Source organism: Lynx rufus, unplaced genomic scaffold (genome assembly GCF_022079265.1).
Source record: "Lynx rufus isolate CCGP_SWC_20201006 ecotype Redwood Valley unplaced genomic scaffold, mLynRuf1.p SCAF_1, whole genome shotgun sequence".
In the NCBI taxonomy this organism is placed as follows: domain Eukaryota; kingdom Metazoa; phylum Chordata; class Mammalia; order Carnivora; family Felidae; genus Lynx; species Lynx rufus.
The window spans coordinates 21,799,183-21,824,140 of record NW_025814823.1 but is presented as its reverse complement, the minus strand read 5'-3'; the positions used below and the strand labels follow the sequence as shown (position 1 = coordinate 21,824,140).

Here is a 24,958-nt window from a genome sequence, read left to right as displayed (position 1 = left end):
AATCTAGCTATATATTTTCTAAACTTTACATGGAAAAAACATGGGCAAAGAAAAAAATTAAATATTAGCAGAAATATTTCTACTTTATATTACTAAGAGACAATATCTCTATTACAAAAAGAGCTTTTAAAAGTACAAAAGAAAAAGACCAAGAACCTGCTAGAAATATGAATTGATAATGGTGCACAATGGAAAAAAATGTGAATGACTCAACCACATGAAAAGACACTCAACTTCACTCCTAGGAAGAAAATGCAAATTCAGAAGAAGGGACTCCTACTCAACCCGGCTACTACCATCGCCAAATGCCTGCTGTGCCATTAAAAAAAACCAATGCAGAGTCCCTGAAATAGCATCGCCCTTTTACAGAAACTAACTAGGTATTTGGTATCAAGGTGACTCCAACAGACCGTTTCATCCTGGAAAAAGCAGCTGTTCACATTAACAGAAATCAACATATAACCGGGGTACACGTTTCCTGCCCACAAGGCCTCAGCTAGCACAACAATATGGGTATTTAATCCACAGAGTATTTGATTACACAAAATATTTCCTCAGACCACGGGATCCACTTTATAGCAAAAGAGATGTAGCAGTGCTCACATGGCCATGGGGCTCCTGGTCCTATGTCATACACTGCAACATCTAAAAGATGCCAGCTTGACACAACAATGACAAGCTGGCTGAAGGCACAGCTGATGCATCAGCCTGGAGATGAGATGGTGTGAGGATGGGACGCTAAGCTGCAGGCACAGATTCTAACTCAGTGACCACTACGTGGTGCTGTGTCCCTAACAGGTGGAATACCTGCATCCAGGAACCAAAGTGGATTATATGAGTGACCCTACTGACCAACATTCCCAGCGACCGACTTGGGGAATCTGAGCTTCCTGCCCCTGCAATTGTAGGTTCTATAGGTTTAGAAGTCCCAGTTCCCTAAGCAGAAACACTTCCACTAGGAACACAGAAGGAATCCCACTGAACTTTAAGTTACGGCTGCCATAGGCCCTCTGTAGGGGCCTGACTGTTCTTTCCTCCAGTCAAAGAACCAACAGGAAAAAAGAGGAGTCCCCTCCTGACAGGGGCAACTGACCTAGTCGGCACAAAGAGATAGAACTGCTATTATATAATGGAGGCAAGAGAGGAATGCTTGGCAAGGAGGTGAAACTTGGTGCTTTTGGTGCACATTTGCCCAACAGTACTGGTAAACAGAAATGTACAGCAGCCATGGCCAGAGTACAGCATGGTTAAGGGCCTATAACCCTCAAGGATGAGAGTCTGGATCACACAATCAGGTTAGCCCCCTGAGCCACATGCTAGCCAAATGTGAAGAGACTCTAAAAGGAGTGCTGGAGGAGGGACGCAATGAGTATTACTTGTGGCCATGATACCAGCTGCATGCAGCACAGAGGCTGTAATTCATCCCACTAACAGTCTTCCAGGAAGTCTTTCCTAGGAAAAGAGGCCCACTAGAATCCTGGAGGAGCTACACCCCAAACATACAGGAAGCCATGAATCTGAACACTGCATGGGAGAGAATGAGTGAACGTTGTGCAGGGTCACCCAGATGAGCCTCAGGATCAAGGACCTGATTCCCCAGATGCTGGGACTGCTGCCAGCTGCTTGTTCTCAGCCATCAGTCCTCTCCAGATTTGCACCTGGCAATCACCTTCTCTTTAATGTATTATTTTACTATTTTAAAATAGTATATGAAGATATTTCTTCCCTTTTCACTTGATAAAGCATAGGAAAAGTGAGCTTCTTGAGTTGGCTCTTAGTTCCAATTTCCCAGGGAAGCTTTCAAAGCAACCCCATTCAACTGGGCACCAGCACCCACTTTGCCCAGCCCTACTCTTGCCACACCGTCTCTGGCAAACAAGGGATGAAGCTTCAGGATCACTTGAGGTTCAAGAGATGAACAAAATGACCAAACAATGAGAGTGAAACCATACCAGGCTAGAAGGGAGAGTGGGAAGTGGGGAGTGGGGAGAGCATGGGAAAGGGAGAGCACAGAGAAGCACCCCATGAGGTTCTGGCCTTCAAGAGAACGCAGCTGGCCTTCAGAGACCGGACACGGATTGGAGAAGTGATCACAAACAACTAATTTTATAGGTAACCTAATTTAACTTACTTTAGAAGACAAAAAAGAAATCCCCAAGCCCTAGGTCTGTATGTAAAGCAATAATACTAAGTGAATATAGATCTTCAGAGTAGTCACCAGATGGGACTAGATTTTATTTTTTAAAGGTGCCGCATGCAGCGCCTCATCTGGGTATGTCTGGAGTCTTGGAAGCCTGACTACCCTACGTTCTCCTATAAATGGACCTTGAGAGCTTGTCTGGAGGCTCTAGCAGGGTAGCACAACTACCTATATACCCTTGACTGAAGAAAGGATCTCCTCCATCGGGGAAGGTCGTCCTCTTCCACCAAGTGCCAGCTTTGGGAGGGACACACACATGGAGCAGGTAAGGGAAAAAGGGGACGCCCGCCTACCCAGCCAGATCAGCTGTATCAACTCTGGCAATCAATGCAGTGACAGACATCACAGCCAGATTGCTCTCACATCCTAGATTTTCAATGTAATAATGTAGTATTGATCAAAACATTCCTAAAATGTCTTTTAGAAATAGCTCACAAGTCAGTAAAGCATGGAGAATTGAATTTATTCTGTCCCCAAATCCTACTGAAATGATAGTGAAGGGGAAAAAAAAAAAAAAAGGCATAAACAGTTGAGGACAAAAAGAACAATAAAGAAGGGGGGTGCCTGGGTGGCTCAGTCGGTTAAGCGTCCGACTTCAGCTCAGGTCATGATCTCACACTGCTTGTGAGTTTGAGCCCCGCGTCAGGCTCTGTGCTGACAGCTCGGAGCCTGGAGCCTGCTTTGGATTCTGTGTCTCCCTCTCTCTCTGCCCCTCCCTCGCTCATGCTCTCTCTCTCTCTCTCAAGAATAAATAAAACATTAAAAGTTTAAAAAAAAAAAAAGAGAATAAAGAAGAAAATACAACTGGAGAGAGGTCAACAAAATTTTGGAAGATAGGAAGCAGGTGGGTGTGGTAACACAGCCAACCAGAGAAGGTGACACGTACATCTGCAAAAGAAGAAGCCAATCACAGCCCTGGAATCTCGGGAAGGCCAAGGGACTGGAGAAAGCAGGCAACACAGGAAATGATTTAAGGGCCAGTGTAACTAAGAACAGAAGCAGTCAGACCCCAAATCCTCATCCTCTTCCTGTGGGGTCAGGAAGCTTGTACAAGACAAGAGGCCTACAGCACTTACTAGCTGTGAATTTCTTACTGGAACTGCACTACAGCCCAACTTCTCCCTCTGCCCAAACCTCCTTCCCTCCCTTCTCCCACATAACACGACAAAAAAAAAAAAAAAAAAAAAAATGAGATAGGAGAATAATCTAAAGAGGCCCTGAAGACAGCTGTGAGGCACTGTAGTGAGGAAAGCAGAAGTGGAAGTCCAGTACTGAACGGTGAGATAGATCCTTGCCCTTCCTCTGCTAATGGAAAGCTGGCAAAAAAAACCCATATCCAGGTCCGGAATCTGGAAGATTCCACCCTATGGAAGCTCATATACTGACATTGGGAGTGACACTGGAAGCATCCCTAATGCAGCAGTTATTATCTCCCTAAAGTGAAGCTCAGTGCTTGACAAGCCTCACCCATGAATCCAGTATTCCCAGCATGTAGATCAGGGCCTGTGTCCCACCTGTGGACAGCCAGCCAAGGATCACAAATTTTTGGGTTTTTTTTTTTAATGTTTATTTACTTTTGAGAGAAAGAGAGAGAGAGAGTGCAAGTGGGAAAGGGGGGGGGGGGAGGGAGGGAGAGAGAGACACAGAATGTGAAGCAGGCTCCAGGCTCTGAGCTGTCAGCACAGAGCCCAATGTGGGGATAGAACCCACAAATCGTGAGATCATGACCTGAGCCCAAGTTGGACACTTGACTGAGTGCCCCATAAAGAAAGCCTCTAACAAGAAAAGTCAGAGACCAAAACAAAAGAGAAAAAAGCAATCTGGGAGGAAAAAAGAAAGCAGAGAGCAGAGGATGACTTGAAAGTAACCTATACCAGCTCAGAGAATATAGTGAGGCCATGAAGCAGGACAGGAAGCTCTAGAAAGGCACATTCAGAGAACAAGAAAGAGAATGGGGGAATGTAACAGCAGAAATGTGAAAATGTGAGAGAAGGGGTGTAAGATAAAGCTGAAGAAATTTCCCTAAAAGTAGATTGGAGCAAAAATATAAGAAAGTTAAGAGGGTCAGTTCAGAATCCTCTAACTTCCTTCTAAGAAAAATTCCAAAAAGACAACAGAGAAAACAAAGAAGGGGAATTACCCATGAAATATGACAAGAAAATATTCTATAGAAATGAAGGAATTTCCAGACTGAAAGTCAACAGAATGATCAATACAATAAATTAAAAATCATCTACATGAGTACATAACCATGATTTTTTCAGAAAACTGGGAACAAAGAAAAGATCTCTAAAGCTTCCAAAGAGGAAAAAACAGTCATATGCAAAAACAGCTAAAGTGGGGGCGTCTGGGTGGCTCAGTCGGTGAAGCGTCCGACTTCAGCTCAGGTCATGATCTCACAGTCCGTGAGTTTGAGCCCTGCGTCGGGCTCTGTGCTGACAGCTCAGAGCCTGAAGCCTGTTTCAGATTCTGTGTCTCCCCCTCTCTCTGCCCCTCCCCTGCTCATGCTCTGTCTCTGTCTCAAAAATAAATAAAAACATTAAAAAAAATTAAAAAAACAAAAAATAAACAACCCCAGCTAAAGTCAGAATGGCATCAGAATCTCAAAAGAAACCGGAAACTCAAGAGGCACAATAACTTCAAAATTCTGAGGAAATAGGATTTTCAATCAGGAATTTTAAGCCCAGCCAAACCAGTGGGCGATCTTCGTGAGTAAAATAAAGACATTTTAAGAGCGTCTCAAAGATTTCTCTCACACCCTCTTCCTTGGGAAGCTACTAGAGAAAGTGTTTCACTCAAATAAAGGTATAATCCCAGGAGGAAGACACAGGACACAAGAAATAGGGCATCCAGAAAGGACAAAGGTGAAGGGACCTCCACGATGATGGTGAATGAAGTTCTAGGCTGACAGCCATGTGGCAGGCTGGAACACGGGGACGGAGGGCTCCAGAGATACCTGGATGAGCTCAGATGTGCTGAGACACAACACTGCTGTATAGACCAATTTGCGCATAATGACAGACCTTTAGAAAAATGGGTGAATGAACCTCAGGAAAACAAACAGTGGTACAGAAAGGCGATGGCTCAGCTATAAACCACACTTACAGAGTCCTACTAATGTAAATATCGATTTAACTAAAATGGTGATATCACTATATTGAAAGGATCAGGGGAAGGAAGGAAGGGGAAATAAAGCTAACTGCTATCTGCCATTATAAAAAGTGGAAGGATAATATCTAAAATTCAAAATTCAGAAAGAACAGTTGTAAGCATGTTAAAAATACAAGATTAAACATCTGAAGGAGTTAAAAGTGGTTCCTTCTGAAGAACAGTTTCTACACTGAAGAGGGGTGAGGCAGAGGTCCTTCTGCGTTTTACCAAAAGCCATAAAATATTTGATGGTTTAAAGCGTTCATTTGTTTTAAAACTATTTGACTATATAGTCAAATTAAAACTATTTGACTATATAACATGCACAATATATGTACTATATATATATCTGAATGTAGGGCATGTTTAAAATATATAAGTGGCATATCAAAATTAACAAAAAAGAAAAGTATTCCCACAAGAAAATCAGTTATTATATTTATATTTTTATGTTTTATGTTTATTTACGCTTATCTTTATTGTAACACTCAAGATGGTTAACTCTGTATGTATGCTCTGACTCTGAAAATAATTCCAAGAGTTGTAATTTCCTAAGGTCACCACTTTGTAGAAAACCAAGAATTTAAATGCATATGTTTTAGTGTGTTTGCTCTAAAAAACTGCCCCAGTTTTTTACAGTCAGAAATCAATGACTAGTTAAGATTGATATTTGTTAGGAAAAAAATCAAATCATTAGGTCATAACAGATGACAAGCAGAACCAGTCAGCAAAGTAGTAACCGCTTGAAAGAGCCAGTGTGATGCCAGAAAGCATGGTTACACAACACGGAAGTGAGATCATCACCTCATTATACTCAATACCAGTTATATTCTCACTAGACAATCACTCTCAGATCTGGATCTCACAGCCTGAGACAGATCCAGACAACTTGGAGTGCATTCAGATAGGAGTTAGAGGTAATTAAAAAGCTCAATACTAAGACCTCTGGCAACACCCGAGGAAGCTGTGAAAGCTGTGATTCCTCAGTCTGGAGACCGGCAGAGAAACAAACAGAAAACTTCCCCACAAAAAGCAGAGGGCCTCTGCTAGAGAGACCACAAGAGTTAATGTGCTTAAAATTCAAAGGGAAGATATAGGTTACATATAATAACCTATTTCAGAGAGTTTTGGTTGCCCACAGTGGGATAAATTACCAAAGAAGAAATGTATAGTCTTAATCTTGGGGAAGCAGAGATTAAAAGGAAAAGAATCTATCCTCCATTCTTTCCATATGGCACACACATGAATGTCAGGGAATAAACTAAGATTTCTTAAATTTGAGATTCAGAAACTACACACTGAAAGGGAAATCAGCATTATGTTGTCTTTATAAAAATGTACCAAGTAAAACCTGAAAGTTGCCCTTGCTAATATAAAACCAGTGAAAAACTAGGCTGAAGGCCCACTTCATCTGCTGTATCTAATCTTCCACAACTTTACGTAAGTATTCTAACGTTTGCCTAATTTGCAAGCCGTACTCTGTTCCAGAGTTAGACTGAAATGTTTAACTTTTACCAGTTTGGTACAGTTCTCAGAAATTAAGAAATAAACCATTCAAGATTATTTCAAACGGCCCCATCTCCCCTTAGCTTAGAATCAATACTTGATTTCTCACAAACTGAAAAGCTGACTTTGTTCCCTCTTTACCTTCAGTGCTGAGAAGAACATGTGGTCCACTCCCATAACTAAGGCTTTTAATCTTCTTTCCACATAAGGCTTCCAGCTTTTTGGGTACAAGTGTACTCTGGTTATCTCCAGTTCCTAGACAGTTACTATAGTTCAGTCCAAATACAAAGACCTAGAAAACAAATAGTTTTGTCTGAATCACTCGGACTAAAGTTACACAAAGGCTCCCCTCTCCACCCTGAAAATAAGACACACTCAAGTTCAGTGTGACAGCTCAGTAGGTAGGAAGAGACTGATCAGATGAAGAAAAACTCAACCTGTGCTGACATTACTTCAGTTGCAGAATGTTTGGCTGTACTATGAAATTCAGACTAGTACAGGGTTGAGGGGTATCAAATCAAGAAACTGCAAGAAGAGAGAAATTATATCAAAGACACGGTCTTCTAGAATTTCAGGTTCTTTTATCCACAACCTTTTCAGAAGACAAGGAGGGGGGCCTTGCTGGATACATCTAGGATACTGGTAGGAGAAAGACTGGTGGGAAAGGTAAGGGCTAAGGGAATAAAGAACCAAAAAACATACCAGGGAAAGTGAAATGAATGTGTCTATGGATCTTCCACTGAAAATATTTCAAAACAGAGACCGATATGAGTAAGCTTGCATTTTGGAAAGATCAACTGGCCACAACCTTTTCTTGGTCTTCAAACTGCACATTTTAAAGCTCACCCCCTAAAATTACACTCTGGGTTTTGAGAGATTCTTACCTCATCATTGTCAGTAACGTACAGTGCTTCATTGGCTGAGGTGCCAAAGACACATGCTTTCCGAATAGATGCAATTTCTTGAGGTGAGAGCAGAGTGAAGATTGGCCACTTTCCTACATCCACCATGACTCTGACTTCAAGTAATTCCTATAAATAAGCTGACATCTCTGCTACGACAAAAAGAATACCAAGGGAAAATCAACCACTATGCTAACTTAAAAAAAAAAAAAAAAAAAGACACTGTTAATAAAAGGAAATAAAAGCTAATTCCAAAAGAAACGGTTACCTCTGGTTGAATGGATCACTCACTTTCCCCGGCAACCTGTCCAATCCTTCCTCCACGGTCAAACCTGGGCCCTTCCCTGCAATGACAGGTACAACTTGCTAGAACCAGTTGTTTGTCTTGCCCACTTAAAGTCGGTGTTTATCTGTTACATACACGCTTATTTGCAACCAGACAGCAGGTAATGGAGAGAAACCATACTAACTGGATAGAACCAGGGTCTCTCATCAGGATTTTTTTCCTTAGAATATTGAGATAAAGGTTACAATACTAGTTTGTCTAAGACAGTGAATTCTTGCCTGAGAGAGAGGGAGAGGGAAAGTGTGTGTGTGTGCACCCGTGAATGTTCTACAAATCAGAATCGTTACCTCTACCTCCCCACTCTCCCACCACCACCGCCAGATTACACTCAAAGACCCCCATCTCTTGTAGAAAATCACTGCCACACAAAGCCACTGTTTAATGATGGGAATGGGACATTCCTCACTAAGTCTAGAGTGGCAAAAATATTAAGAAGCAATAGACTAAGATATACTGAATGAAACGTAAGTATTATATTCTGATCCTAATTTCTATGATTACATTTTCTACATAATTACAGATTGTATTTCACATTGAAAAAAGTTATTATATGAACAAGGGAAGACAATTCACTCTAATCTTGGTGTTCAAACTAATGACTATAGCCTTCATGCAAGTAGCAATTAGCTTAGATAGTATCCTATAAAAAGTAGACATGTATTATATATGTTAACATAAAATTCTAAACTTGACCTGTTTAAGGAGTTTTACACAAAGAATCCTGGTCATGGCCCCAATTTCTTCTAGGGTTAAAAAGTACTTCTAGAAATTCCAGGGAGGGGCACAGTCACAAAACCCTACCATGCCAAGTGAGTTTCCATTCTGGCTCTCACCTCTGGAAACTGAAATAGAACCAAACAGTTTATAAATACAACCAGGGTTTCCTAATGAGGTACAGAACTCTTGAAGTTCCTTCCTATTCACTCTCTTCTCAGACCTCTAAAAATAGCCAGGAGAACCAGGCTCAAGACCAAGGTGTTCCAGGCTCTAGCACCTCTGATAGCACCTAGAGACAGAGCCTATGGGGCTTAGGTATACTTAGCCAAGGCCTCAGTTTCCACCATCCAGGGAGATTTTTCACATCAGCACCAACTTGGATGACAAGGACCAGATAACTGCTAAGCCCCAAGAGTCACACACACATATTCAATAAGCATTAAACACGATCAGGACAGGCCAAACCCCACCATTACAGAGCCAGACTCCTGGAACATTTGAATGTTCTGAAAAGTGTGTGTGTGTGCGCATGTGTGTGAGTATGCACATGCTGGTGGGAACAGGTAAAAGATTTGGGGAAGGGCAAAAAACAAATACATAAGGGTGCCTTGGTGACTCGGTTGAGCGTCTGATTCTTGATTTTGGCTAGGATCATGATCTCATGGTTCATGGGTTCAAGCCCCATGTTGGGCTCCACACTGATAGCTGGGAGCGTGCTTGGGATTCTCTCTCTCTCTCTCTCTCTCTCTCTGCCCCTCCCCAGCTCTCTCTCTCAAAATAAATAAATAATTTTTTTTACAAAAACTAATAAGCATGTTGAAAAAATGTGTTTCAACTGGTACCAAGAGGTAAAGGAAAGTAAGTTTCCCTATCATCCCTCTCTGACCCCCTCCTCAAAGGCCCTAAGAGTTAGGCCCTACTGTTAACAGTTGTTTCTAATTCCTTCCAGGGATAGTGTATGCTTACAAAATCATTATATGCATGTATGTGTAGAAGTCTTTTTTTCCCTTCTTAACAGTACATCTTGGAAACCATTTGATATGAGCATATGTAGACATTTTATTTCTTTTCAATGGTACTATATAATATTCCATTATATCAAGTTAACAATTTACCTGCTTCTACTGAGAGACTAAGTCACTGCTAGTCTTTTCCTAACATAAACAATACTGCAATTATTGTCTACACATACTATTTTTTAATACATGTCTTTTTTTTTTAATACACACATCTATAAGAAAAACTCCTAAAAACGGAACTGCTGGGTCAATATCTAATTGCTATTTTACCTTTAACAGCTATTTCAAATTGTCCTCTACTGAAATAACCCACAATGTACGGCAGCACCTGGTTACCCACATCCTTACCACACAGCATATTATCATGGTGTCTAAGTTTTCTTTAAACTTGATTCTCTCTTATGATGAGTGAGGCTGGGCATCATTTAAAAAAAATAATCACAGGGGCGCCTGGGTGGCGCAGTCGGTTAAGCGTCCGACTTCAGCCAGGTCACGATCTCGCAGTCCGTGAGTTCGAGCCCCGCGTCAGGCTCTGGGCTGATGGCTCGGAGCCTGGAGCCTGTTTCCGATTCTGTGTCTCCCTCTCTCTCTGCCCCTCCCCTGTTCATGCTCTGTCTCTCTCTGTCCCAAAAATAAATAAACGTTGAAAAAAAAAATTTAATAAAAAAAAATAAAAAATAAAAAAAATAAAAAAATAATCACAATAACAGCAATAATAATAACTGACATTTCTTGAGCACTACATGCCAAGTACTGTTCTTAATATTTTACATCTATTAATTCGTATAATCCTCACTTTACAGACAAGGAAATGGAAGCAAAGAGATTTTAAGATTTTGCCCAACCCAGGAAGTAGCTGAGTCAGGGCCTGAAGCCAATACAGGAATTTGCACATGAACTGTTCACCTCATGGTTCAGAGCCCATGCGTCATCCTTTTACATAAAGTCCCTATTTTTTCTACTGGACTATTGTTCTTTGCTTTGTTCTTGATTTTTGTGTTCTTTGTATGGCAAGAGGATCGTTTTTTTGTTTTGTTTTGTTTTGTTTTGTTTTGTTTTGTTTTGTTTTAAGAGAGAGAGAGAATGAGCACAAGCCAGGGAAGGGCTGCGAGAGAAGGGGACAGAGGATCCGAAGCAAGCTCTGCCCTGATCAGGCTGAGAGCAGCAAGCACTATGCGGGGCTCAAACTTACGAACCCCTCCCCACCCCCAACCCCACAAGATCATGGACCTAAGTGATGTTGGATGCTCAACCTGGCCACCCAGGCGCCCTGGGGATGATGGTTTTAAATGCCCTGCCATGCCCAAATGGCCTGCCTTGTGCCTCTTACAAAGCAGACAGGGAAAGGAGTCACCAGAAATGAAACAGTGCAAATGTCTATAAGCAGATGGATAAATGCCCCCCAAAAATCCAGAACTTTAATTTTCCTAGAATATGAAAATTCTAGAATATGAAATTTCCTAGCTAGTCCTCAAAATTTAATATTGTAGGTAATATAGAATTTTAAATAGAGAAAAGGGGAGAGGGAATTAAATTTGCCAAAAAATGTGATTCACCACATTTAAAATTACAACACGAAAGGACAGTACCATTCAAACTTCTACAATTTCCTGGGGTGCCTGGGTAGCTCAGTCGGTTAAGCGTCTGACTTCAGCTCGGGTCATGATCTCGCAGTTCATGGATTCAAGCCCCACACTGGGTTCTGTGCTGACAGCTCAGAGCCTGCTTCAGATTCTGTCTCCCTCTCTCTGCCCTCCACTTGCGCTCTGTGTCTCTCCTTCTCAAAAATAAACATTAAAAAAAAAAAACCTTCTGTAATTTCCTGACAACCGTACAATTATTCTGAAGTCATTAATCAGTCACAGGCAACTCTGCCCCAAGGGTATGGTAATCTACTCAAAAGTCACCTTTCATAATGATGGCTTATTATATGAACGGAGTTTACCCACTGCTAAATTACTTGAGGCTTTACTTTACAAGATATCTTCCCAAAGACTTGTAATTTAGAAGTTAATATAAAACCAGGTCATATACACGTCCACACCCATCACGAAAGCAGAAAGCATCACCGATAGCCTTGGCATGGTGGAAAGCACTGAGAATCCTGAGGCATGTGTTTTATTCCCAGGTTGGCTTTTAATCAATCAGTGTGACATGCCACCTACCTTTCTGAGCCTGGGTTTCTCAAAAATCTGTCCCATAAAATTCAATAATGTGATGTTCAAGATGTAGTGAGCAAGCTACAGGGGATTTCTGAACGCATGAGAACATGTGCAGCAATGCTGCCCAAGCAAGTAAGTACTCCTAGCAACACAATCCAGTGAAGTAAATAAAGACCAGGAAGGAAGAAACGAACAGTGACCAAGAACTGCAGAGACACTATGCTAGGCAGCTTCACATACACTATTTCCTTAAAAAAAATTTTATGTTTATTTTAGAGAGAGAGAGAGAGAGAGAGAGAGAGTGAGTACAAGCAGGAGAGGGGCAGAGAGAGACAAGGACATAGAATCCAAAGCAGGCTCCAGGTTCCAAGCTGTCAGCACAGAGCCTGATACGGGGCTCGAACTCACAAACTGTGAGATCATGACTTGGGCCAAAGTCGGACGTTTAACTGACTGAGCCACCCAGGCAGGCACCCCATACACTGTTTCATTTAGTCTCCACAGTAGTCTTGGAAGGAAGAAAGGTCAGAATCCATTCCTAGCAGATGAGGAATGAGGTTTGGAGGTGAAATGACTTCCCAAGGTCACAGAGCAGTAAGTGACATAGTCAGGACTCAACCCCCACCCCTCTGATACTTCTTACATCAGAGAACATCAGTTCTGCCCCTTCAGTGTCTCAACTTCTTCAACATTACTTCCTTCTGACTTTATTTTGTCTAATAATGTATACCAGCATCTGCTTTTTAAAATGCTTCAAATACAAAAAGTACTCCCCCCATCCCTCCCCTCAAAAATGTGTCACCAATATGCATCTATCTAGATTTGCCTGGTTAAACCTTGTGAATGTCACTCATTCCTTTCTTCTTCCAAAACCACTAGGAAGCAGGCCCTGGAGACCAAATGCTCCTCTGTCCTCAAGGAGTTCACAAGAGTGGATGAGCACAAGGTGCCTCCTTGGGCTACAGACTGCTAAGGGACAAAGCACGTCTTCATTAGTGCTCAATCTGTGCAGCTGATAACATGAACAGGGTATCCTCAGAATTCAGACAAGGTTCTCCAAGAGGTTTTATGGAGGTATGAAAACTCAGGATGTGCTATGTGCTGTACAGATTAGTCCTGACCTTGGGCACGTGGTATATCTTTTACTAAGGCAGTTTAATGCGAATGCAAATACCACCAACATTTTCTAATTGACTCAAAATTACCATCATTATCATTCCAATTAGATTACTGTGGTGAGAGGTTTAATTTCTCTATTTTCCTGGGGATAGTGGCACCTTTGCTAATATTAAGAAAATCATACCAAGGATCATTCTATCAACTTCATATGTTTGACCCTCTACCACAAAATTACACTGCGTATTAATATATTAATCCAAAAAGCTAAAGCAGGTGGAATCACTAGAAATTAATTAACATTTAATCTGTTATGAAAACTATATCAGACGTATGAACCCTGTGGCTATCAACGACTCAGAAATATAAGGATCTGGGGCACCTGGGTGGCTCAGTTGGTTAAGTGTCTGACTTTGGCTCAGTTCATGATCTCGAGATTTATAGGTTCAGGTCAGGCTCTCTGCTTTCAGTGCAGAGCCCGTTTTAGATCTTCTGTCTCCCTCTCTCTCTACCCCTCCCCACGCATGCTCTCTTTCTCCTCTCTCTCTCTCTCTCTCAAAAATAAACAAACATTAAAAAAAGAAAACAAATATAAGGATCTGTCACAAGGAGGGTAGTATTATGACAGCTCTGATGTCTTATAACATCTACTAAATTTGCCTAAACATGAAGTAGTATTAACATATTGGTTCTAATTGTATGGATTTCACTTTAAAGGAATATAAATATAGTTCAATTAACATTCCATTTAAATCATCACCCCGGAGGTTGCAAAATAATTTAAATGTTTCAAGCAGTAATATGTGCAGTTATTCTATTAATGTACTAAGGAGGTACTACTAACAGGGAAGAATCTTCAAAAGGCCTGATCAACCTAGGCCACCCTGGATAGGCACATACTTTGGTAAGTATTCAACAGTGATATAAGTGTCTTAAGAAAGGCAACCCAATGCCCTTCCTTCCATAGTACTAGGCATCCCTTAAATGAAGCATCCCAAGGGATATGTTAACAAAAAGCTAAACTATGAGCTTATTCCCATGTTAAACACAAAACAAACACAACACCCTGCAAAAAAACAAGCGTACCCTGTACAGCTTAGCTATGTTAGAAAACAATATGTACTATATGATTACAATTTTTTAAAGTGTAATACATACAGATAGAAGGATATATACACACCAAATGTGTTTCTCTGGAGAGATTAGAGGTGACATTTTCTTTGTATATTTGTTCAAATATATTTCAAATTTCTATAACATTTAGTGACCAAAAAAAAAAAAAACCATTTATAATTGTAATGCTAATTATAACTATAATTTTATAATTAAAATAACTAAATTTGAATTATATTTACCCCTTTAAAAGTTTAAATAAATATTCTTGCCTTAAGTTTAAAACCTAGGGTGGCAGAGTATTCAGGCAAATCTGTAAAATGAATTATTAACATAAAATTACATGTAGAAAGTGGGAATGTAAAATGCTACAGCCAATGTAGAAAACATTATGTCAGTTCCTCAAAAATTAGACAGAATTACCATGTGGCCTAGCAATTCCACTTCTAGTATACACACAAAAGAACTGAAAGCAGGGCCCTGGAACAGATAGCTGTTCAGAGCAACATTACTCACAATAGCCAAAAGGTGAAAAGCCAAATATCCACCAACAGATGCCCGGATAAACAAAATGTGGTTATCTACATAACAATGGAATATTATTTAGCCTTAAAAAGAAATGACTGATACATGCTATCACAGGGATGAACACTGAAGACATCATGCTAAGTGAAACAAGCCAGACACAAGAGAACACAATTGTACGATTCCACTTACACGAGGTACCTAGCCTCATCAAATTCATTAGAGGCAGAAAGGACAGTCATAGCTGCCAGGGACCCGGGGGGAGAAGATAATGGGGAGTTACTGTTCAATGGATACAGAGTATTGGTTTGGGATGATGAAAAAGTTCTATGGAGACAGTGGTAACAGCTGCACAATAATATGAATATATTTGTCACTAAACTGTATATTTAGAAACGGTTAAAATAAGAAATTTTATGTATATTTTACCACATTTTTAAAAAATCAAATTATGATCCCCTGGGTTTACAACAAACCCACAATAAACTCAAAGATATAGTTTTTTTAATTAAATATAAAAGTGGTTCAGTCCTAAAAACTATTTTTGGAAAAGTACAATCACAATTCATTAAATCTGTCTTGGTAAGGCAAGTTCAGATTAGAGAAATCCTGAGTGAACATTTCTAAAAGATATATAGCCTTCTTAGGACTTTCCAGCATATACAGCAATTCAAACTAAACCAACTAATTGTTATGATGACCAGTCCTCCCATGACTTGACTGTTAATCATAAAAATGAGTTGTAATTAGTCAATTATATTAATAACCTCTGAAGAACTTCAATAAAATAATCTTTTTTTCTTTTTGCAACATTTTTTCTGCCCATTATTTAGGAAGTACTTTCTTGTAAAAAGCATTGATATGTTCAGCCTCAGTTATCACTCACTGTGCATTAATAGGTGAATCAGTAATTTTTTTGTTGTTGTTTTATGGAGATAAAGCAAGAGTAGAAGAACAGAAATGAGAAATGCAAGCAGAGGATGGAAAAGAGTTGTAACGTTCTGAGAGGATAACATGCCAACCCACTTGGATCTCCCTATTTTCTTTGACACTTGAAAATATATCCTATATTCCCATAGACTTTTTCTGCTTCCACTGGTAGTGTAGATCCAATTCCCATTCCCTGGGATGGCTTTTCCTAGCAACCAGCACTGTCCCTCAGAGAGCTAGAGCATGGAGAAGAAAAGGTTATTTTATTTTACACTCTGAAAGCAAATTTAGTCAAGAGGACAAACACAGACCTTCCAATTTTAGAAATCTACATTTAGAACTGGAAGACTAAAGGAGTAATGTAGCGACCAATCTTTTGATCCCTCTAAGAGCATATTTATTTTCCATTCCCCTAGTGCTAAAGGAAGGTGGGGAATGTTTTGCTTTACTGACATAGCAAAAATATATTTGAATACATTTACAGAATTCAAAAAAACAGGAAATGGAGAAAACAGTACAGGAAAACTTTGTTTTTGATAACATAATGCTCTCAATATTAAACAACACTAGAAATTAAGAGTTATGACTTACAAGCCTGTGGCTTCCACACAGATCTCAACCCTCGTTCCAACCAAAGGTAGCTGGCACAAAGGAGATGGACACAACCAATGGGACTGCACACCTCAGAACCTATCTTCTGCTGACCTACAAGCTTGCTGAGGAAAAGAGGTCTGAATAGTGTGAACAACCCTGCAGAACTGGTTGGCACCAAGATTCTCTCTCTTCTTCTGGTGTCATTCTTAGGGCAGGGAGCGAGCCTGTATGATTTTTTATCGTGGAAGCGGATTTTCTCACAGTAAACATAAAAGACTGAATGGCGAATCAATCTGTTTAAAAATGGGCTCTGCGTTCTTTACAAGATATAGCCTAGTGTAGACTATTTGAAACAGCTATGTCAAATATGAAAAAATATTTAACTGCAAAAAAAATTTATTTCAATTAAAGCACTGACATGTTCACTGAAGATCTCTAACAGGGTTTTTCTGTTTTCATAAACTCGATGGGTTTATTTGTTATCAGTTATTTGTTATCAATTTAAATTGCTAAGCTGCCTTATAATAGGAATTTATTTATAGCTAATGAGCCATTGATAAAGTCTAAGATGCTTTACAAAATAAGCACTACTGTATGACAACGTGAACAAAGTAATAGCATATATTACTTCTTCTGACAATGACCCCACACACCAAGAAGGCTGGGGGAAATCAAGAGCAATACGTTTACGTCCCTGCCTTTGAGGAGATTATGGTCTAATAGAAAGTCCAATCCTGGGAAGTAGAAGCCTAGAATACAAATACAGGTAGAGTAAGCAAACAACGGAATACAACATACAAATCTATAGTCTATGTGATACACGTTAATGTATATATGGAAAAAAATATGTGCACAAAGGTTACAACTATATGAAAATTATATATCCCAGAAAACTGCTACATGAAATCCCAGAAATCAAATTCTTAGTGTTCTAGCAGATGATAAAATGTAAGCATTTCCTCAGTGAAGATTACCCAGTTTCCTGCAGGAATGAGGGTTTTTTATAGCTTTCTTCCTTTTTTACCAATGGAAGTTCCTGTCTGAGCACAAAAGACTTAAGTGTGTAGCCATCTTTCTCTGTTTTTGAGTATTATATTACAATGCTAGTAAGCCTTCCAAAGATAAGCTCTAAAGTTTTAGGTAAACTTCTGGGGTGCAACTTTACAACTTGTCATGTCATACATCTATACTACAGCAAAATAAATTCAAAAAGACCTTTCAAGTTACAGAAGAGCCAAATGTTACTCTCATCAATTTCTTCCATACTTATTTTTTGTTCATTTAAGAGAGAGAGAGCGTGCGCACAAGCGGGGGAGAAGGGCAGAGGAGGAAAGAAAGACAGAATCTTAAGCAGGCTCCACACTCAGCACAGACCCCAATGCGGAGCTCAATCCCACGACCCTGGGATCATGATCTGAACCGAAATCAAGAGTCAGACACTCAACAGAGGGGGCTACCCAGGCGGCCCCACTTCCATACTTATTCTGATGGGCTTTTTGAGACTGAGCAGATGCTACACCTCGGACTTAGACACCAAATGTATTTCCCAGGTCCAGACGAGCCTCTAAGACAGACTCAGCCTCAAAATTTTATAAGTAAGATTACACTTAGGGGGCGTCTGGGTGGCTCAGTCGGTTAAGTGTCGACTTCAGCTCAGGTCCTGATCTCATGGTCTGTGAGTTCGAGTGCCGCATCGGGCCCTGTGCTGTTAGCTCAGAGCCTGGAGCCTGCTTCAGATTCTGTGTCTCCCTCACTCTCTGCCCCTCTCCCACTCACTCTCTCTCTCAAAAATAAATAAACATTAAAAAAAAATTTTTTTTAGGGGCGCCTGGGTGGCGCAGTCGGTTAAGCGTCCGACTTCAGCCAGGTCACGATCTCGCGGTCCGTGAGTTCGAGCCCCGCGTCAGGCTCTGGGCTCATGGCTCAGAGCCTGGAGCCTGCTTCCGATTCTGTGTCTCCCTCTCTCTCTGCCCCTCCCCCGTTCATGCTGTGTCTCTCTCTGTCCCAAAAATAAATAAACGTTGAAAAAAAAAAAAAAAAAAAAAAAAAAAAGATTCCTAAAAAAAATTTTTTTTAAAGACTACACTTTAGGGGCACCTGAGTGGCTCAGATGGTTGAGCATCTGACTCCTGATTTCAGCTCAGGTCATGATCTAACAGTTCATGGGATCGAGCCCCATGTCAGGCTCTACACTCATAGCGCAGAGCCTGCTTCGGATTCTCTTTCTCCCTCTCTCTGACCCTTCCCTGAACTCTCTCTCAAAACAAATAAATAAATTTAAAAAAAAACACTTTTAACTACTGCACCCATTCTGTGGTATAAGTACTGCAAAGAAACAAAGTTCTGGAGATCTGCTCAGACACATGATGCTCTTAGTGCCCCAGCTGCTAGGACAGCTGTCATCCACTTCTCTCTTCTGCAAGTTTATCTTACTACAAGAATGCAAGAGAATGTCCTGAACACCTGACAAAATCCACAAAGACAGAGGGGCTTTGAGAATGAGGCATTCTCCAAAAGAGTTTATGGCGTCCTTCATGAAGATGCCTATGAACAGGTGACAAGGTCATCCTCCTACCTTTATTTAAAAACAGACTGCTGCTCTCAACAATAGCCAAATTATGGAAAGAGCCTAAATGTCCATCAACTGATGAATGGATAAAGAAATTGTGGTTTGTATACACAATGGAGTACTATATGGCAATGAGAAAGAATGAAATATGGCCTTTTGTAGCAATGTGGATGGAACTGGAGAGTGTGATGCTAAGTGAAATAAGCCATACAGAGAAAGACAGATACCATATGGTTTCACTCTTATGTGGATCCTGAGAAACTTAACAGAAACCCATGGGGGAGGGGAAGGAAAAAAAAAAAAGAGGTTAGAGTGGGAGAGAGCCAAAGCATAAGAGACTGTTAAAAACTGAGAACAAACTGAGGGTTGATGGGGGGTGGGAGGGAGGGCAGGGTGGGTGATGGGTATTGAGGAGGGCACCTTTTGGGATGAGCACTGGGTGTTGTATGGAAACCAATTTGACAATAAATTTCATATATTAAAAAATAAAAATAAAAAAAAAATAAACACAGACTGCTGTTGGGGCTCCAGGGTGGCTCAGGTGGTCAAGGGTCCAACTCTTGAGTTCAGCTCAGGTCATGATCTCACCGTTTGTGAGATCGAGCCCCACACTGGGCTCTGCCCTGCCAGTTTGGTGTTCTCTCTCCCTCCCTCCCTCCTCCTCACGCTCTCCTTCTCTCTCAAAAATAAACGTTTAAAAATAAATAAAAATAAAAACAGACTGTTTTAGAATTTGCTAACACAGTGACCACCCTCTGGTCTCATCACTTTTGTTCAAATGTGTTACTCACTGGAGAAGACATATGTCATTTCCCAACTGCCAGGAAGTTACTTTACTTGAAACACAATTTGCAGTTACGGCTTCTGGAAGCAATTCTTTATCCTCATCATCCAAAAGCCCACTTTCATTTCACTGCACAGAAACTTTAGGCAATTCTAGGACATAGGGAATCTGACAGCTCATTGTAAATGAAGAAATAATTTAAATGAAGCCATGCGCTCAGGTTAAAAGCAAACAACCCAGTGGCAATAGTATTAGCAGGGAAAAAAAAAAAAAAAAGATATCCAGGGTCGTGAAGCTGACTATAATCTTATACAAGTATTGCTTCTATGAGATACTTTCATTTTTAAAACAAAAAACTTCCGTGATTTGCAGTAATTTCTATAGTTTTGTTCTTTGTTTCACCAAACATTCAAGGTTTTGTAAAATAAATTACATAAATATAGATGGGCCAAAAGCCTAAAGAAATGGATAGAACACAGTTACACTTTATTTTTCTAATGTGTTCAAAGCGGAAATACAGGGACCCAGGCTCAAATCTATTTACAGTATCATAACCCATCCTACGTGAATAGCTCCAATGTGATTTTATCTACTATCCTCTGCCATAGGAGTAGTATCAACCATACCCTGCAATGGCCTAGTGCCAAACTAAAATTCCAGCAATGGACAGGCAGAACCGTACTGTAGTCCTCCAATGAAAGTTCACTGAATGTCCTCCAAGTAAAAAGGACACAAAGCCAACACCACGACACCCTCCCCTGACCCTGGCAGAACTTACATGGGGTCACAGAGGTCTGGGCACATAAACAGATGTACACCAGAGTGGCCACTGCTCTCATGGGTAGTTCTGAATGCCACGGAAACACCAGAATTGGGAAGTGTCAACTACCTGTGAGAAGACAGGCACCCGGAACAGTGAATGTATATGCCAGGTGGAAGAACTGAAAGAAATTTAGCATGGCTGTAGCCAAAAAGCTTAGCCTTTATCCTATGAACAACATTCAATCACTGAAAGGCCTTAAGCAGGGAAGTGGTATGATCAGATGTACGTCCGTTAAAGATTACTTTGGCTGAATGTATGGACCAGATGCTGATGAAGAAAACTCAGAGGGAGCCTAAGGTGGCTACAGCAAGCCAGGAAAGAAAGAAAAGAAGCCTGTACCAAGGAAGTGGAAATGGAGAAACCTGGACAGGAGACAAACTCAAGAGGATTCTGCAACTGACTGAATGGAAGAAGAGGAGCTGGATAAGGGAAAAGGAGAGTGAAGGATTATACCCAGCTGCTCAGCTTAAGTAACTGAGTGAACGGCAGTGTCACTCACTAGGACCCAGAACACAGCAAATTTCAGGGTCGATGACGAATTCCACCCTGGACATTTTAAGTTTAGCCACCTGTGGGATATCAAAGTGCATATGTCCAATAGATAGATTTGTAAATCTGTAGATCAAGAAAGAGATCTGGATTGAAGATGTGGAAATCTGGCATGAGATCGCCCAGGGAAAAGTGTGCGGAGTAAGAAGAGAAGAGGATGTCGGGCAGAACTCTAAGAAAGTCGAACAGCAGAGAGACAAGGAACACCCCTGCGGAAGAGACTGTGAAGGAACAGGCAGAGTAGGAAGCAAACCAGGAGAATAGAGTCATGGAAGCCTAGGGACATGAGCATCACACAAAGGAGGCAGGTCAAGGTCTAATGCTGTTGAGACCAAAACAAGGACTAAGAAATGCCCACTGGATTTAGCAAGAATTATTGATGACCTTCACGAGGTGAATTTCGGTGAAGCTGTGGGTGGACAAGACCAGATTGCAGCAGGCTGAGGAGCATGTGAAAGGTGAAGAAGTGAAAACAATGACTATAAACAACTTGCTCATGAAGTCTGACTGTGAAGGAAAAGAAAATTTGCTAGGAGTAAACGTAAAACTGGCTGAAATTGAAGGATGCATTTTGGGTCACCTTTTTATTTTAAACATATTAGAGCCTTAAAAAGGTTTACTTATTAATTTGTTTTTAAGATTTTAAGTAATCTCTATACCAAATGTTGGGCTCAAACTCACAACCCTGAGATCAAGAGTCACATGCTCTCCCAACGGAGCCAGCCAGGTGCCCCAAGAAACTTAAAATGTTTAAATGTTCACAGGAAGGACCCAGTAAGAGAGAAAGATAAGGGCAGGACATAAGCACTAAATAAGTAACAGGAAGTGGAATCTGAAGCAGAGGTGCAAGAGAAGCTATAGAAAGGGGGAGCTTCTTCTGTGAAAACAAAAGAGAAGAAGGATGGATACAGATGGAAGTGAATTTCATGGTTGAGGCACCAGAAGTTGGAAACAATTTCTTTCTCTTCCCTTTCTCTCCCCCTCTCTCTGCATTTTTCATTTCTACCAGCAACTTATGAGGGTTCCAACTGCCCCATATCCTTGCCAACACTTATGGTCTTTCTTATTATAGCCATCCTAGTGCATGTGAGGTAATATCTCATTGTGGGTTTGATTTGCATTTTGGGTCATTCTCTTCTGAAGTCATCCATTTCTCCCTGTGAAGAAAGAGAGAAGGCTTTCTGTTGAGAGTAAGAGGAAAGGTAGCAATAGAACGTGGAGTGGAGGGAAAAAAATGGAAATGGTCTAACGTCTAAAGCAGGAAGAGTACTGACAGAGAAACCAATAAAGGGGATAAGAGCCCAGGGGAAGTCTTCTGGAAACCAGAAGTCTGTACAAGTACCCCTCTGATCTCCTCCAAGTTTTTCTTCTCCAGTGAAGTGGGTTTTTTTCTTAAACTGATCTAACCAGAATTGGAATGGGCAGTTGCTCATTTAAACACAATGAGAGAAGTGCTCCTGAACAATACATTATCTGTTGAAAGTCCAGTAATATCCACATTTGAAACAACAGTTTGCCTAAGATTCACCCTCCTTAAGAACAAAGCACCTCTCATACATGAGTTCACTGCAGATCTTACATGTGTACTGTAAGTACTTACAACTACAATCATGGTACTAAATTCATCAAATGACAAACTGTAAGAAAACACCACACACCCATCATCTCAATAATGGATAATTCCTTTAAAACATGTTAACTTAAGAATGATAATAACCAGGGGCGCCTGGATGGCTCAGCTGACTGAGTGTCTGACTTCGGCCCAGGTCATCATTTCAGGGTTCAGGAGTTGAAGCCCCGCATCGGGCTCACTGCTGTCAGCACAGAGCCCGCTTCAGATCCTCTGTACCCCCCTCTCTATCCAGCCCTCCCCCGCTAGCACGCCCTCTCTCAAAAATAAAAAATAAACATTAAAAAAATGATAATAACCAATTACACAAAATGATTTTTGACTTACCCAGTTAGCTTGTAGAGCACAAGATATAGCCACAGTATTCGGTTAAGCTAATTTGATAAGTATATCCTTATGTAAACATGAAGTAAAGACTTAATAATTTAGAGATTTATCACTAAGGCACACTACTCCATATGCTGACCACAATTTTCGCTCAGGGATCACATCCTGGGACTGACTTATAAGTGAACTAGTTTTACACCAAGGGTGCTATGCTGCTGCTTCAATCATCTTTTGCTGAGTAACATACCATCCCCAAACTCAGTGGCTTAAAGCAAGAGCAATTTGTTATTTCTCTCAATTCTGTGTTTTGAGTAACTCGGCTGAGGTTGCTCATGAGGTCATGGACACTGGGAACTTAACTAAGGCTGACACAGGCCTCACTCACACAGCTGAGCCACTGCAGGTGGTCTCTCCTAGATTCAAATGGAGCAGACACAGACTCCATCTCTTAATGGGAGGTGCAGCAGTCAAGCCTAGGGATGGGAGGAACTGCTGGCAGTAATGGCTGGAAACACTTTACCACCACAGCTGTAAACAATATTACTAGATGTTTCCACTACACTATTTGAGTTCATGACTGAAGCAATAGAAGGGGGTCAGACTATCTCCAAAACTAAAACACTTTCATAAGTATTGAAAAGAACACATCTGCAAACATACGCTTTTGCCCCCATAGAATGCTAGTCTCAGGAAAGCCATGGAATCTTCGTTTCTGGGGTTGTGAGGAGGATAGACACCATCTTTCAGGAATGCGCGGAGTACAGTCTTTCCCAAATGAAATTCATTATCTCCTGAAGTCCTTTCACGCCTTACAATTTATTAGGTATGCATGAGTATGATCTCATTTAGTAAAATCTAATACTAAAAAAAATAAAGGTATCCCTAGCTATTTGAACTCTTGCTATCAAAATCTATCTAAACTCAAAATCAAATAGATTTGACTAAGTTCTTTAATACTGAAACTTTTGCTACTGGCTCTCCTAGACTCAGGTATGAAGTAGATTTGTATATCACAGTATCCCTTACAACCTGAAATCTCACTATCTGAACACAGCAACCCAGTAAACTCATACAGTAAAAAGGATATATGCCCAAAAATATTAATTGTTATCTTTAGATGGTATAATTACAGGTGATGTACATTCTTCTTTTTGCTTTAGTTTCTAAATTTTCTTTGTTTCCTTTCAAAATCTAAAAAGTCTATATTGTGACTTAATATACTTGGAAATATTTAAAAAAAAATTTTTTTTTTTAATTTTAAAATGTTGTGGGTCAAACACGTAATTGGTTTAGATAACCGACTTGATTAACTGACCTCTTCTGTGACATCTATTCTGGTTAAAGTCAAACAACATTCATCATATGCCTCCTGTTCACTGCTCAACATGTATACAATATCTAACATTTTTAGTTTTGTTTTTTTTAAACCACAGAATATCTTTAAAATGTGTAGTAAGGACCTGCCTGGACTCTAGACTCCATTAGGGCCCAAACCTTGTTTGCCATGTTTGACTTACTATTTAAGGCAGTACATAGAAAAACAGAATAATAATGATGATGATGATGGTCTTTGACTTCCCTTCAGTTTCATCTTCCCCACTATGACTTTCAGATAAAGGAGGACATGGTCTCAGACTTCCCAGCTTGAGCTGATTAAATTTTTTTTTAACATTTATTCATTTTTGAGAGACAGAGAGAGTGATAGAGAGAGCACTGGGGAAGGGCAGAGAGAGAGGAAAACACAGAACCGGAAACAGGCTCCAGGCTCTGAGCTGTCAGCACAGAGCCCGACACCAGGCTCGAACCCACAAATCATGAGATCATGACCTGAGCTGAAGTCGGAAGCCTAATGGACCGAGCCAACCAGGTGCCCCTGAGCTGCTGATTATTAAGATGAAGCCAAGCTTTTGCTGCAACATATAAGCACTCTTTACTTTAAAATTTTTTAAGATTTTTTTTTTAAGCTGCAAACTTGATAGCTTTTTAAAGCCATTTG

At 40.5% G+C, this 24,958-nt stretch overlaps 1 protein-coding gene across 6 annotated transcripts in view; it reads right to left on the bottom strand.

The window, feature by feature from the left end:
* RCBTB1 (RCC1 and BTB domain containing protein 1) overlaps positions 1-24,958 on the bottom strand; it is a 56,475-nt gene that overhangs the window by 30,178 nt on the left and 1,339 nt on the right. For 4 of the 6 annotated variants that reach the window (XR_006962061.1, XR_006962058.1, XM_047079456.1 and 1 more), the window contains exons 2-4: positions 8,027-8,102; positions 7,741-7,907; positions 6,998-7,148 (exon numbers count right to left, since the gene is read on the bottom strand). Coding sequence is in view for 4 of the 6 variants with exons in the window: in XM_047079456.1 (XP_046935412.1) it covers positions 6,998-7,148; positions 7,741-7,866 (277 nt within the window). In the remaining 2 variants the exon portion in view is untranslated. Of the gene's footprint in view, positions 1-6,997; positions 7,149-7,740; positions 7,911-8,026; positions 8,103-11,429; positions 11,447-24,958 lie in introns of those variants that run through there. The other 2 variants (XM_047079446.1, XM_047079434.1) reach the window with 2 other exon arrangements.